Below are 13,380 nucleotides of genomic sequence, written 5' to 3'. Positions count from 1 at the left end.
CCCATGCACCATTCATGTTCAAATGCGCTTTGCAATGGAGTTATTTAAATAAAGTTGAATATTGAATATTGAATATTTATGAAACCATGCAGTGAGTTTTTAGATGTTCTGTGATGATGTTACAATAAAGTTTGTATGTCCGTATTGAAGGGGGATGCATCCTCTCATAACTTACCTCATCATGCCACCAAAATTTAATTATTTAAGTCCATCCCCATCACTAATCTCCAAAAACCACTAAATAGTATTCAGGATCGTTATTGTAGTAATTCGTTATCGGAAGAAATCATTATTTTTTCAAAGAGCAATTCACACCTGTCATTTCAAATTCATTACTAAGCCTTTGCCTCCATTTTTTTTTGTGGCAAACTTAGCTTTTTTGTTCTTTTTGAATGGTTTCAAATTGCATTTGTTTGTGTTACTTTGATACTTATGTATCTCACGGCCCAATTGCTGAATTAGGCAACATTTAGCTTATTGCAGGTCTGATATCCTTCATTTTTAACTCAACTATACTCACACATACACACGCATTGTTAATACATGCATATTAGTTAATGTAACGCTTCCCATTATTTTTCCTTTTGTCTTTTTGTCTTTTTGTTTTCTTGTGACAGGAATGACTGGATTTCAGCTGACAGTGATGTACGGTCTCTTACTGGTCAGTCAGCCGTTGTGGGCGCTTGATTCGGTGGAGAACGTGGCAGACGGTAAGTGGACATTACGGCATTGTGCGTTGTCGACAGACATGACTGACACCCTGAGAATTATTCACAAATGTTTCTTTATTCCACATTTTTTTTTGGTCAAATAAGACGACGGTACGCAGAAGTTAATGTAAGGGACTAATGAGTGAAGTGTCTATGGTGTATTCAAAATGATTATAAAACGGATTTATGACAAGAATTGTCAAATGCTATTAAAATAAATGGCGTGTGCCGCCGTTGTAAATTCATTCGCAACAAAATTCATTAGATAACTGATGTGGCTGCTATTGGTGTTGAGTATACTCTCAGGAGGTTGTGCACAGTACGGGAAGAAAAGAAGAAGAAGAAGAAGAAGAAGAAGAAGAAGAAGAACAGTGTTACAATGTACAGTGTTACAAAATTAAAATGAAGGTCTTACATGGGTTTCAGAGTAATAGAATACAGCTATAACTGACTGATATCCACAGGCAGGTGTAGACGCGAGAAACTGTGTCCTCGAATCAAAACTTACTGTACACTCGTGTTTTCACGCAGTGACATCACCTTAACCACTGGCTGCTAAGAAAACTATATGAAATGGTACTTTGAAGTTGTTGATATATTGTTTGAGAGGGAATCTACTTTAACGTGTATGGCATTTGGGGTAAAATCGGCAAACTGAAAGTAGTAGATCAGTAAAATGTGAGAAATTATCAAAATATCACTCTTCTACTATTACAGATTCGTTTGAACCGGGTATTTCTGCTGTCATCTTAACTAATCCTAAAAATAGCTTAACTGTTGACTGAGGTTTATAATAATGGTTGAATCTATAATATTAAGGCTCAAAACAAAGTCTCATGGATGAGATTCGATTGCAAAGAAAGACGTGTATGGTAACTTTATTTTCCCCTCTTAGAACTAAGACATTCATTTCGAAGAAATATTATCATGAATTATAGAAAGTCATTATCAACATTGTGATAACCATCATTTAACGTTTAAAGAGAAAGAGTAAACGTAAGTGTTGGTGCAAAACAAATGATTGTGATGAACACAGTTTCCAGAGAAAATGTAGGACTACAAATTTTTCAAACAAGTTTTGAGAACCTTAGAGAACTATGCCATGGGTTATCAAGAGAGCAAAACACAATAACATATCGAAGTGAATAAGAATATAAACTTGGATACATAGATTGCATATATAGATATAATACGATAGATGAATATTGTGACAGGGGTGTTAGTTAGATGAAAGTTTTTACAAATATTACATTTATGTACATTGCGGGCTACAGTGACGGGCGATGATGTCATAGCAGAAAATGCATCATGAATAGTTTAATGAAAGCAATATAAACAATATATCCACTATGATGGAAACAAGATGTGACAGCTTTGGAAAGACTTTCATCGAGAGGAGTAACCCCCCCCCCCCAAAAAAAAAAAAAAAAAAAAAAAAAGAAGAAGAAGAAGAAGAAGAAGAAGAAATATCTGTCCAAACATGGAAACTTTCAATGGTAAAGCACCTTAGGCTATAGCCTGGGGTTATATAGCGCATGGCAAAATGTGGTAAAGGCACATTGTAAAGGCAGATGAGCTGTTCCTGTCTGGACACTCGCGTTCTTTCCGTCACACCTACAGAGATAGAATCAGCCACAAGAGCATGCGGAATGAAAAAAAAAAACAACACAAAAACCCATGTTTAGATTAAAGGCATTAATTACCATTTACAGATTAAACAAAATCCCAGCTTTAGCGCTTCAAAATAGTTCTAAAATGTGAGTTAGGGATAGAAACAACCAATGCAAAAATTTTATTCAGTATAATCAATGTTAAGTATTGTTAAATATTCAAACTGTGAGTAACAGTTATAATAAAATTGTTTCCAGAATGATCCGTCTACAGTTATCACGGTTTATTCAGAAGAATAGTAATATCTCCTTACATTTAAACTATAATGCGATTTAAAAAAATATATATATATTTATGGTAGGATGTTTTGTGATACAAGTGACCTACACATATGCATAAAGTGTGAAAACTCGAACATTTTATAAATCACTGCTCCCAGTGATGAACAATACCGTTTAAGACTTTTTGCCTGGAGTTATTATGCAAAATAAAATGACAATTTCTGAATCAAAATTCTGAGCAAGGCAATTGCAACGAGCTGAACAAGTACCAAGGAGTGACTTGATAATTCCCGGTGGTTAATAAGTGGCGGCTTTTTTTTTTTTCAAGTTTTTACAATACTCTTTTTTATTTTCATGGTTAAATAATAATTCTCATGATCAAGATAATGTCTTCAAAATCAAGATCATAAGTTATTATTCTTTTTCATTATGATTATGAATAATGATGGTATTGGACTACAATGATGATAGCACTGTAGTCATCATACAGTTAATGACCCACTCGAACTAAACACTCATCAATAATCACATACAAGTGACATGATTGTCATTTGGTTTCCAGCGATAATAAGCGAAGACGTTGATGTAAGGTAATGATGAGCAAGTTCGGATCAGAGTGTTTAAAACACCAAGGAAATATATCCTTGATTAACATTCAGCGTGACTCACGTATACATTGATTCTCAAAAATCAAATGTTTCCATAATATGTAACAAGAATCATTCACGCCCACACGGACATGATTATGCACGCACATCACCACGCACTCTGTATGAGGCAAACTCGGTGAAACTGTAAAACTGAAAAAAAAAATGCGCGGCAGGGACTTATGTAAAAGACATATTTGCCGTTCTTTTGGAACATTAACCTCTTTAAGGGGAGAAATGCTTTTGAACACAATAATCATTCTCTTTAAAAGTATGACAAACTACAGAAAGCCGAATTTAGACATATATATTTACTTGGTTTATGCCTGTACTGCAGCCATATCGTGTGCCATGTAATGACTCAAAAGTATCTGTTGATGTTTTTTTACACGGCAAGATGGAGTTCAGAATATTTGTTCTGCACTTTTGCAATGATACGAACATGTCTGTCATCTTGACACTCTTATATACAGAGATTCAATAAGTGTGTTTTGAGCTTTTGCGGTACATTAGAGCGTTGACATCGGTTAATGCATATGTTATCATAAGTGTTTTTGGAGTTTTGTTTTTTGTTTTTTCAATTTTGTCGATGTAAATTTCTTTCCTTTTTTATTTGAAATGAGCATTAGCTGTATCATTTCAGTCGAGCTTAAAATTGTATTTGGAAACTGTCAACGACTTTGTCGCTTGACTTATGTTGTGAGCTTGAAGATCTGTGTTTATAAGTCTACTTTCGGTACATTTTAGCAACAACAATAAAAAACACCGCATGATGGTACTCCGAGGTGTCTTGATTTCACTTTTTCACTCATTGTCACATGTCATATTTGGTTTATAATATATAAATGAATAGTTTTGTTATGTTATTTGTATTATTTATGTTATTGTTATTCGATAGCCAGAAGACGACGCGTGGCTGTTGTACTGCGTTATATAGCCACTTACGTCTTACACTGCTGCCACATGCTGTATTATTGTCGACAACATGAAAATGTTTAGTTCTATATTACTATAGTCTTATGCTATATAATATACAACATGAAGATATTAAATTGACGATTTTGTTATATACCCTCATTTCAATTAATAACACGAGTTTGATATGATTATACTTTTATGAAATGCATTCAATGATATGTATATTATTATAGTATTATGTTATATTACTCCGGATTCATTGATGACATAGTCACTATAGACTCACGCTAGTTAGATTTATATTGTTAAAAGTGTAGCCATACGAGTGAGTCATTTTTGTATTATTACAGCCCTGTTGAAGGTCCTAACAAGACCGAAAGCTCGGCAATAAACACACACGTTGATCACTAGCTACCTCCAAGAATGCTCTTCTTCTCGCACTGAATTAATAATGAAGGAGCTACACTGGTGCTGTACACGGTCGGGACCCCTTCTCGCATTCTCTCTCTCTCTCTCCTTCTCTCTCTCTCTCTCTCTCTCTCTATATATATATATATATATATGTGTGCGTGTGTGTGTATGATAACACAAAAAGAAAGTAACATAGAAAGTGAACACTTTTTTAAGTTCATATTTCTCATAGAATATTTTGTTAAAAGTTAATGTATTATGTAATACCATATGAAAGGTAATTTAATTTGATACCAACCTAGTTAGTCAATAAAGAGGGAAACATTACGCATGAGTGAACACTTTTGTTTTTCTCTTCGAAGGCACAAAATAGCAGATTGCAGACATTTAAAAGCTGTCATACATGCGTAAGTGCTCTTCCATGAAACAATAAGAACAAAAGACAAATGTAACACAATAAAAACATGACTTAAGATGCAACAACTAATCCATTATCTCAGTGATATCTTTGAAGCCCAAGAGATCAATAAAGGCAAAAATAATTGAAGAAAATGAAGAATCTGTCAAATCCAATTCAAATGAAATGAGAGAAGCAATATAATAAAATGGTAGAAATTAGAACTGATTTCTCAAATTAGGAAAATTGTAAATGATATTTGGGTCTTGAATCTGTCTAATAGAGCCCATATCCTTAAATTACTGAATAAAAAGAATGAAAAACAGATAAACTGATTATTCTAATAATCATCGTTATGCCCTTACTCCCTGTGTCATTTAAAGTTTGAGGTGACAGAAAATTCTCATTTTCCCCGTTAGTAGTTTTCCAGTTTGATTTTGTTTGGAGTTATAAAGAGATAGAGAGAAACTTAAAAATTATTATGTTTTTGCTGTTTCATTCATGTCTCTCATTGTGTTGAACTGGTCTTATGTTATTATTATTATCTTGAAGGGCATTTCCAAATGAAAGACAACATGTCAATTTGTGCAATTTTTACTTTTGTGCCTTGGACGACATTAATGAATGTGTTCACTCATATGTAATGTTTCCCTTTATATTGACCTACTAGTTTGATAGCAAATCAAATTACCTTTAATATAGTATATAATATATCGATTTTCATCAAAATATTCCATGCGAAATATTAACTCGAAAAAGTTTTTTTTTCTACTTTTGCTGAGTGTATAAACATGTCTATCTACAAGTATGAAACTAATACATGCATGTATGTCGACAAGAAGAATGCATACATGTTCCTATTATAGTAATAGCGACCTGCTGTATTTTTTTCTCCTTTGGCAAGATATTAGCCAGGATGCAAGCCACCTTTCCAGGGCTGCCCGTTCACTTCCCCAGTTCGCCCTGATGATAAAGTGCATGACGGGACGCTGGCCCTTCGACTACAATAATTATGGTTGCTACTGCGGGTTCGGCGGCCGGGGGAAGGTCTTGGATGGGGTGGACAGGTGAGATCTAAACAGCGCCATCTTCGTCAAACCCACTGCAGCTTTCGAGATGTGGTAAATCCATAGAGCTCTATGTAAATACAGCTCTATGGGTAAATCTAACTAGCGCTGTAGGTTTTCGAAAGCGCTGAGATGTGTGAGAAGTTACCCATAAAATATACAAAAGAATTCTCATTAAAAAAAAAAGGAGATGCTACGACAACATTTGTGTTTTGCCTAAGGTTACTCAACTGTTTGCAGCCTGTTATGTTTCTTTGCCTTTTATTAGGTGTACTTGTTATTTGCAGACCTCGCTTTTGAAACACATCGAGGGGAACCATGGCTCATTTTCTGTTTCAATAAGTTTTATTTCTCCACTTGTATAAAGGAAATCAACTGACAAAATAGAAGATTTTCACAAGAAAAAAAAAAAAGAGTGCTCAAAATGAAGTTATCATTATTGTTATTGTCATTATTGTTATTAATATTATTATTATTATTATCATTATAAGAATAAGACCTGTGGACTGCGAGTGCGTTGGTCGTATTCTCCATTCTCCCCCGCATAGTGTTGCAAAGTAGCTTTAGAATTCGCAAAGACGCAGCCCATACAAAGTAAAATGGCGCCCCCATATGATCAATGCATTAACTAGATATCTGGTGTCGTGAATTGAGCGGTCGCAAGAATGACCCAGAACGCGTAGTGAAAATTCAAACGACGCGTGATCAATTTTGATAAGCAATTTTGCGCATGCCCAGAACAGGTTGTTGTTGTGTTTTTTTTTTTTCCTGTGAACGTCCTCGTCGCGATAATCTAAGTTCCCTTAAAAAACAACAAACACGGACAAAATACTGCCAGTCCATAATCACAGTGTTTGTTTGAATTAAATTTCTTCATTGACTGTTTTTCCCCTTCTCTGATGTCTATAATATTATTTACAAAGAATAAATCATCCAAAGTGACTTGAATATTCTAAATGATTCAGACAGTGCGAATATTAGAAGCATAAAAATATTGATAAAAATATTCTATTATGGGATGTTATATTCTTTGGTGAAAAAGACTGAATGAATGAACCGAAATAATCATTGAAGTGAAATAATCATTTTTACGACTGACAATGCTGGAATTGTTCTCGTCATTATCATCACATTCATCCTCATAATCGTATAGGTGCTGCAAGATTCATGATGACTGCTACACCTTTCTTCTGGAAACCAAGGCGTGCCGATCCCTCGCCCATGTCTATCTCCAGCCGTACCGGTTTAAAAAGACCAACAGGTGGATCTATGAGGGCGCACTTTGGATCGAGTGCCGTAAGTTGTGATGGCGTCGATGTTATTAGTTTACTTGCCTGTATTCCCTCTTCTTCATCTCAATGAGTCCATGCTCCCTCCCAATCCCCCCCCCCCCTCCCCCACCTCAGGCGATCAACCATACACATAGGGCCTATGCATGTCCCAGATTCCCAGAGATATCCGCTCTAGAGACGGAAATGGGCTTTGACCTCCTACAACAGGCTTTTGGAAAGGAATGCCATCAATATTACCCCGCCCCCCATCATGGACATGTGGACGGGAAGCCTGCCAGTGTACGTACAAAACCAGCGTGGCGTACATACAACGCATGTGGCGAAATGTCCTGAGAAAAAAAAAAGGTCAGCCAAACGTGGACACTAAGCACGCGCTACCCCTAATCAAAACTATTTCCGGAAAATGTATTAAAAGTCCCCCCATTACAGTGATCTACCGAAATGAGCTCCCAAAGCCAGGGGGTGGAGGGGGTGGGGGTGGGGGGTGGGGGGGGGGGCGGGGGAGGAGACACAGGTTTGTCTTGGAATATACAGTACGATATGGAATCATTCTATTACTAATTTTATCCCGTGTTGTTCCAACCTCAAAACGAATGAATGAATTGTATAGGATTAAAGCATGAAGGGAAAAACAAAGAGTGGAGGTATGTGTGTGATTGCTTCAAGTTCGCCATGCATGTCGCTGCCATGACGTGGCATCAAATCAGGTATTATAGCGCTTTTGATAGCGAATAAATGTTATACATTAGCAGGAAGCGTAAGGTTCACATTCTGGACATGTTTCTTCTGTTTCACGTGGTGTGACATGATAAAGATCGAACATGCGATGTGACTTGGAAAAAGCCCACAGCTGAAACACTCATTCATTAACTTATAGAAATGGGCTTAAATTTCAGGGAAGTCAGCATATTACATACAGCAGACCTTTAGCTAAAAGACAAAACTCAGTAATGATTAGCAACTAAATTAATGCACTATTTACCACGAGGGATTTAGAAGCTTTTCACATATTGCAAATTCTACTCATTCTGTTCGTGTACATCATTCTTTTTCGGTATGTGGAATTTAGTTTATCTATAATGGGCCTAATTGACGCCCGATTTGATTGAAATCTTTTAAATAGTTTGATGCTTTGACTGGACTAGGAGGATGAATTCATTTATTTTTTTTTCTTTTGGGGTGGTATCTATCTATAAAGCAATACATTAACATTCCTCCTAAGTGTGTTAATTGCTGGACATAAAGATATTTGGAGCCCATAGTATCTAAAATGTTTTAGAAATAGTCAAAGAATATCAATGGCGTTTACACTCACTAACAAAATTATAATTCTCCGTGGTAATTTGAAGTCTAAATCTCTCCTTGTTTCATTCTGTTGCTAATATTCCATCAGACTAAATTCCAGACTTTGATACTTTCGATGGTTGAAACTTATATTTCATCGTTATTGCAAAAACACTGCTGGCAAGCATTGCCTCCGACTGAGTTATTGATCATGTATTTAGATAAGGAGTTCCTGTATTCTATTTGCATGAACTCGGGAATTTCATTGTTGTACTCAATTTTGGCCCCCCTGTCCCCCCCCCCCCCCCGATTTCGTACCGTTAAATTGAATTCTTTTCTCTTGTGTTTTTAAATAGATTTATTCATACTGTTTGTTTTTTTCACCGACATTTCACATCGGAATTTTTAACATACAGAGCCAACGCCTTTTCTCTCTAACTGCTGATCTTCGTGTTTATCTGAAATATGTCTTTGTTGCAACTAACATTCATCTATTTATGCTTCTTCATCCATCAGATTCGAAGGGATCGTGTTCTAAAGGGTTGTGCGAGTGTGACCGACAGGCATCGCTGTGCTTCTCTCGAGCGCCATACAATGCGGAGCTCAAAAAACCGAATCGGAAGGAATTGTGCCGAGGCTGATGAATGGAATATCTCCATGGTACCATTCAAATCTTTTTATTTCCACTCGCTTTATTTCTCAATTGCTTCGGGGGATGTTGACAAAATTGCCTTCCCCCTCTAACATCAGTGACCCTTTGATTTCCCCATTTTACTGCATATTTTTGCACAGTGTCTTTGAAATGCCTGCATGCGACCTTTTGTGCGATGTACAATGTTTTGCGCACTAGCTTTTCACATACAGTGTACCTTCGTCTCGTTTCATAAACATCACAATTGATTTAAAAAAAAAGATTCAACTTACTCTTATGGAGTAGGTAGAAAATTATGACTTTAAAAAAGAGCAATACACTCCTTTAGTTTGTTCAAAGTCATCAGAGCTTGATGATACACATAAGTGACAAGTCTGAATGTGATAACAACGAATAAAAAGAGAAATAAATGGCCAGCTTTGGGCAAGCATTTATTTCAATGAAGGTTCCAATCCTTCTAAGGGCAGTACCACAAAATACAGCCGGTGGTTGTACGATGTGCTGCGTACTTGTTGAATGACAAAAGTCGTTACAAACTTTATGAACTAGAAGAGAACCGAAGTCTTTTAGTAAAGGCTTCTAAAACTTTCTGTCGTGTGAAATATATAGATAGAAAGAACGGTCGAATGAAGAGACAAACTGAGAGGGAAAATGTCGATCACTTTCGAGAAAGTGTGACATGTTTTAACATATAATATTATGTAAGAACTCCTTACAAAAAAAAAAAAGTAAAACAAAGCGATTCTCATAAAAGGTGAGTCCCAACTTTTATTACGATCTCTTTGTTGTGGAGATCTCAGCCATTTAAAAACCAAGTTTCGTCAAATGAACTTTCCGGCTGGCTCGACGATTAGCTCCACCTTCATTCGAAGACTTTAGGCTGATTAACTGTCAAAATAAATCAAAGTAAATCACTTGCTTACACGCAAGTTCAACGGCTGGCATCCTAGCAGGTAGACTTTGTCTTTGAAGTATCAGTATGAAGGAGGCGGAATCAGATAGAAAAAAAAAACCCGACCAAATGAAAAGACGAACTGAGAGGGAAATGTGTTATGTCGATCATTTTTGAGAAACTTGCCATACGCATCTTCGGACATTCGGAATTGGCATATCAGCAAGGGCGGGTGGGCATACCAAACGCTCTCATGAATCCAGGGCCCGTTCCCTTTTGTTGTCAGCTGTTAGGATTAATTGTAGTTAAAACTGTACATGCTAGAGAAATAAATGTTAGCATTAAAGCAGGTCAGCGGATTTTTCTTTAGAAACCTCAATTGTCTGTTGAATTACCGTTTAAATGAGGCTTTTTGCCGGACACCTTTTTCTTTCACTTTTCTCAACTTCTCTTTTCTTGTTATTATTTTTTTAATGATTTGTTACCCCTTTGTTATGACCTTTGTCATTCCTTTATTGTGTATGTGAATCATGTTGCATCTCATTTTTTTCTTGAATTGTTTGATACTGTAAATGTTGAAAGAAATAAAGGAGAGTTTTATGCTCTCATTCATATCATAATTGTCATTGATTATGTCAGCCAGATGTCAGGGGGAACTTACTGCGCTACTTTACTCTAGTATAGACCACGTAAATAACACAGCGTGAAGATTTTTCTTTGAGTTCAAAAGGCAATAAACAAAAATTTAATTCCTCTGCGGGTTCTATGTTTTCTGACAAATCTCATCGTGACACAATGCAACATAAATAAATTATCTGCTTATATACTTAAATCGAATATTCCACTGAATTCATTATATTAAATCAAACTCATCAAACTCCCTGTTACAATTATACTACACTTATACTACTGCCTACGGAGCTCCTGTAACTATCAACTACTGTCAGGCGTTATCTGGCCGATTATTAATCAGGGGGTAAGGTTAAGGTGTGATTTTTTTTTTTCAATTTGTCTCCCTCTACAAAATATGTAAGATCGAAGCTGTTGATCTGTAATATTAACAAACACGTCGGAAAAAAGGAACCACGGGACTCGAATCTGTCATTTTCTGCTTTCCGGGCAGCGACACTACCACCAGGCTATTCCTGGTTGCCGGCAGTGACACGATGACATGACAATGTCAAGCCTGGGTATTTTTTTTTTTACCAACTATTGAATATCTGTTGGAGTAGAAGAAGAAATTTGCATAATTCTTATAATAGGGTAGATATAAAACACCTTTTCCGGCCTTGATCACGGCTGTATATGGTTCAACGAAAGAAATTTCAAATTTACATTCAAATCTATTCAGACATTTCTCCATTGAACATATCACAAATGAATACAGTCATTATTATCCACATTGTTAAAAACAATAAGACGTATATACATGTACGCTCAGTATATTCAAACAAAACTAAGATTACATGTACAATACTCTCTCTAAAACAAAAACAAAACAGAGTGAAAACGTTCACTGACGAAGGTGAGAATTTCAGAAAAGAGTGAATTCAAAGTGAAATCATAGTGAATTTGGAGTGAATATATATATATATATATATATATATATATATATATATATATATATATATATTTTATAGCAACCTCATCAGGAATCACTCACAAATCTTTGAGTGATCCCTGAGGTCACTATAAAATTATTGAAAATAAACGCTTTCTCTCACTCCAAATTCACTCCAAATAGTGTGGATATACCTATGGAGGAATGTTGGTTATTTAGTAAAGCCAAATTCACGTATGATGTCCTTTCAGGCAATTCACCAACTTACCTCACAGCCTTCAAATGTACCTCACAGACTTATAATATACCACCATTGCGGATTAACCCATGGCTACAGAACAAGAAATCAACAAATTTTCACATTTTTGTACAAATTTTATTTTTCATTTAATTTTGAAAAATAAGTTTAACGCAATAGTCAATTTGAGATGGAATTCCCCAAATGAATGTATAACGATATGAATAACGTGTAATATGAGGAACCTACTAAAATGCAAAAGCTTGTATATGATAGGATGGAGGCTCCATAGTAATAATAAGCGTTTCCTACAATGTGTCATTGACGAAACATGCGAGAATACCAATATTATGTCGAGAATGTAATACATTTACGGAATGCACAACATTTTCATAATTAAACTTAAAGTACCAATGCTAAATAAAGTAGCAATTTAATCAAACAACTACAGTCATCCGATGGAGGCATCATTGCAAACACGCAGAGGTATTTCATTTGATCACGGTAAAATAATTAAGAAATTGGCTTTAAGATTTTGCTCAAATGAACATAGAGAACTTGACTGCAACCGAACAGAATCTAACTCACTCCGGAATAACTGTCTTAAGGCCTAGAACTGTATGAACGGGGGAAAAACTAAAGGGCTTTTTACATTTGCAAATTTTTACTTAGTCCCATACTAACGGTGGGGCTAAGCCCTGGGGGGGGGGGGGGGGTGCCATAGCCCCACCGTTGGTACCGGACTTTCCTTAGCCCACTTTCTGTTTACAGTTGTTTTTGCGAAAGTGGGCTAGCCCCGCCGATAATTGCGGGGTTAGCACCGCAATTGCGGTGCTAACCCCGCAATTGCGGTGCCAAGCAAGCGAGTGTAAACAGAACGAAAAAATAATCCGGGGCTAAGCGACGGAGACGAAGTCCGACCCCCCACTGACCAATCAGAAACGAGGTAATCAAGTGCTGCCGGTGCTGCGTGTACTTGTACAGTGCACAGCGGAATCATGAATATTTATGTGGTTTGGAAAATACGGGGCTAAGAAATACGAGTGTAAAAAGGTCAGTTTTCTCCTTAGCCCAGGACAAGAGCCTAGTACGGGATTTATTGGGGAGTGTAAAAAGCTGAAAAAAATTGGTACGGGACTAACGATAGTCCTGGGTCAGAGAAAGTACGGGGTTAAGAAACACAAGTGTAAAAAGGGGCTCTAGAGGATCTGCTGTGTCTTGTGTATCTTGGATAAGTATGGATTTCATTGTAAAGGGCGGTGAGTTGGCTCAGTCGGTAGCGCGTCTGCCTCACGATCACGCGGCCCGGGTTTGAACCCGAGTCTGGACTGAGCAATGTTGCGTGTAAGCATACCGTCCCCTCTAGCAAGAGGCAAAACACTCTGTCTCTCGGATAGGACATAAAATGGAGGTCCCGTG

At 36.6% G+C, this 13,380-nt stretch overlaps 1 protein-coding gene across 1 annotated transcript; it reads left to right on the top strand.

Annotated features, from left to right (window-relative positions):
- Positions 1-625: 625 nt before the first annotated feature.
- LOC140237123 (phospholipase A2, minor isoenzyme-like) lies at positions 626-9,259 on the top strand. Its single transcript, XM_072317064.1, has 4 exons — positions 626-710; positions 5,880-6,042; positions 7,196-7,338; positions 9,135-9,259. Exons 1-4 carry the CDS (start codon positions 644-646, stop codon positions 9,257-9,259), a joined length of 498 nt encoding a protein of 165 aa, XP_072173165.1. The 5' UTR covers positions 626-643.
- The last annotated feature ends 4,121 nt before the right edge of the window (positions 9,260-13,380 follow it).

This window comes from Diadema setosum, chromosome 13, assembly GCF_964275005.1.
Source record: "Diadema setosum chromosome 13, eeDiaSeto1, whole genome shotgun sequence".
Lineage (NCBI taxonomy): Eukaryota > Metazoa > Echinodermata > Echinoidea > Diadematoida > Diadematidae > Diadema > Diadema setosum.
Note: the sequence above shows the minus strand (reverse complement) of the source record. Positions and strands in the feature narration are given on the sequence as shown.

Coding starts and splice junctions, on each gene's coding strand:
- LOC140237123 (XM_072317064.1), top strand. CDS start 644: ATGTACGGTCTCTTACTGGTCAGTCAGCCGTTGTGGGCGCTTGATTCG. Junction 6,043..7,195: donor GTCTTGGATGGGGTGGACAG/GTGAGATCTAAA, acceptor ATAATCGTATAG/GTGCTGCAAGATTCATGATG. Junction 7,339..9,134: donor CGCACTTTGGATCGAGTGCC/GTAAGTTGTGAT, acceptor TTCATCCATCAG/ATTCGAAGGGATCGTGTTCT.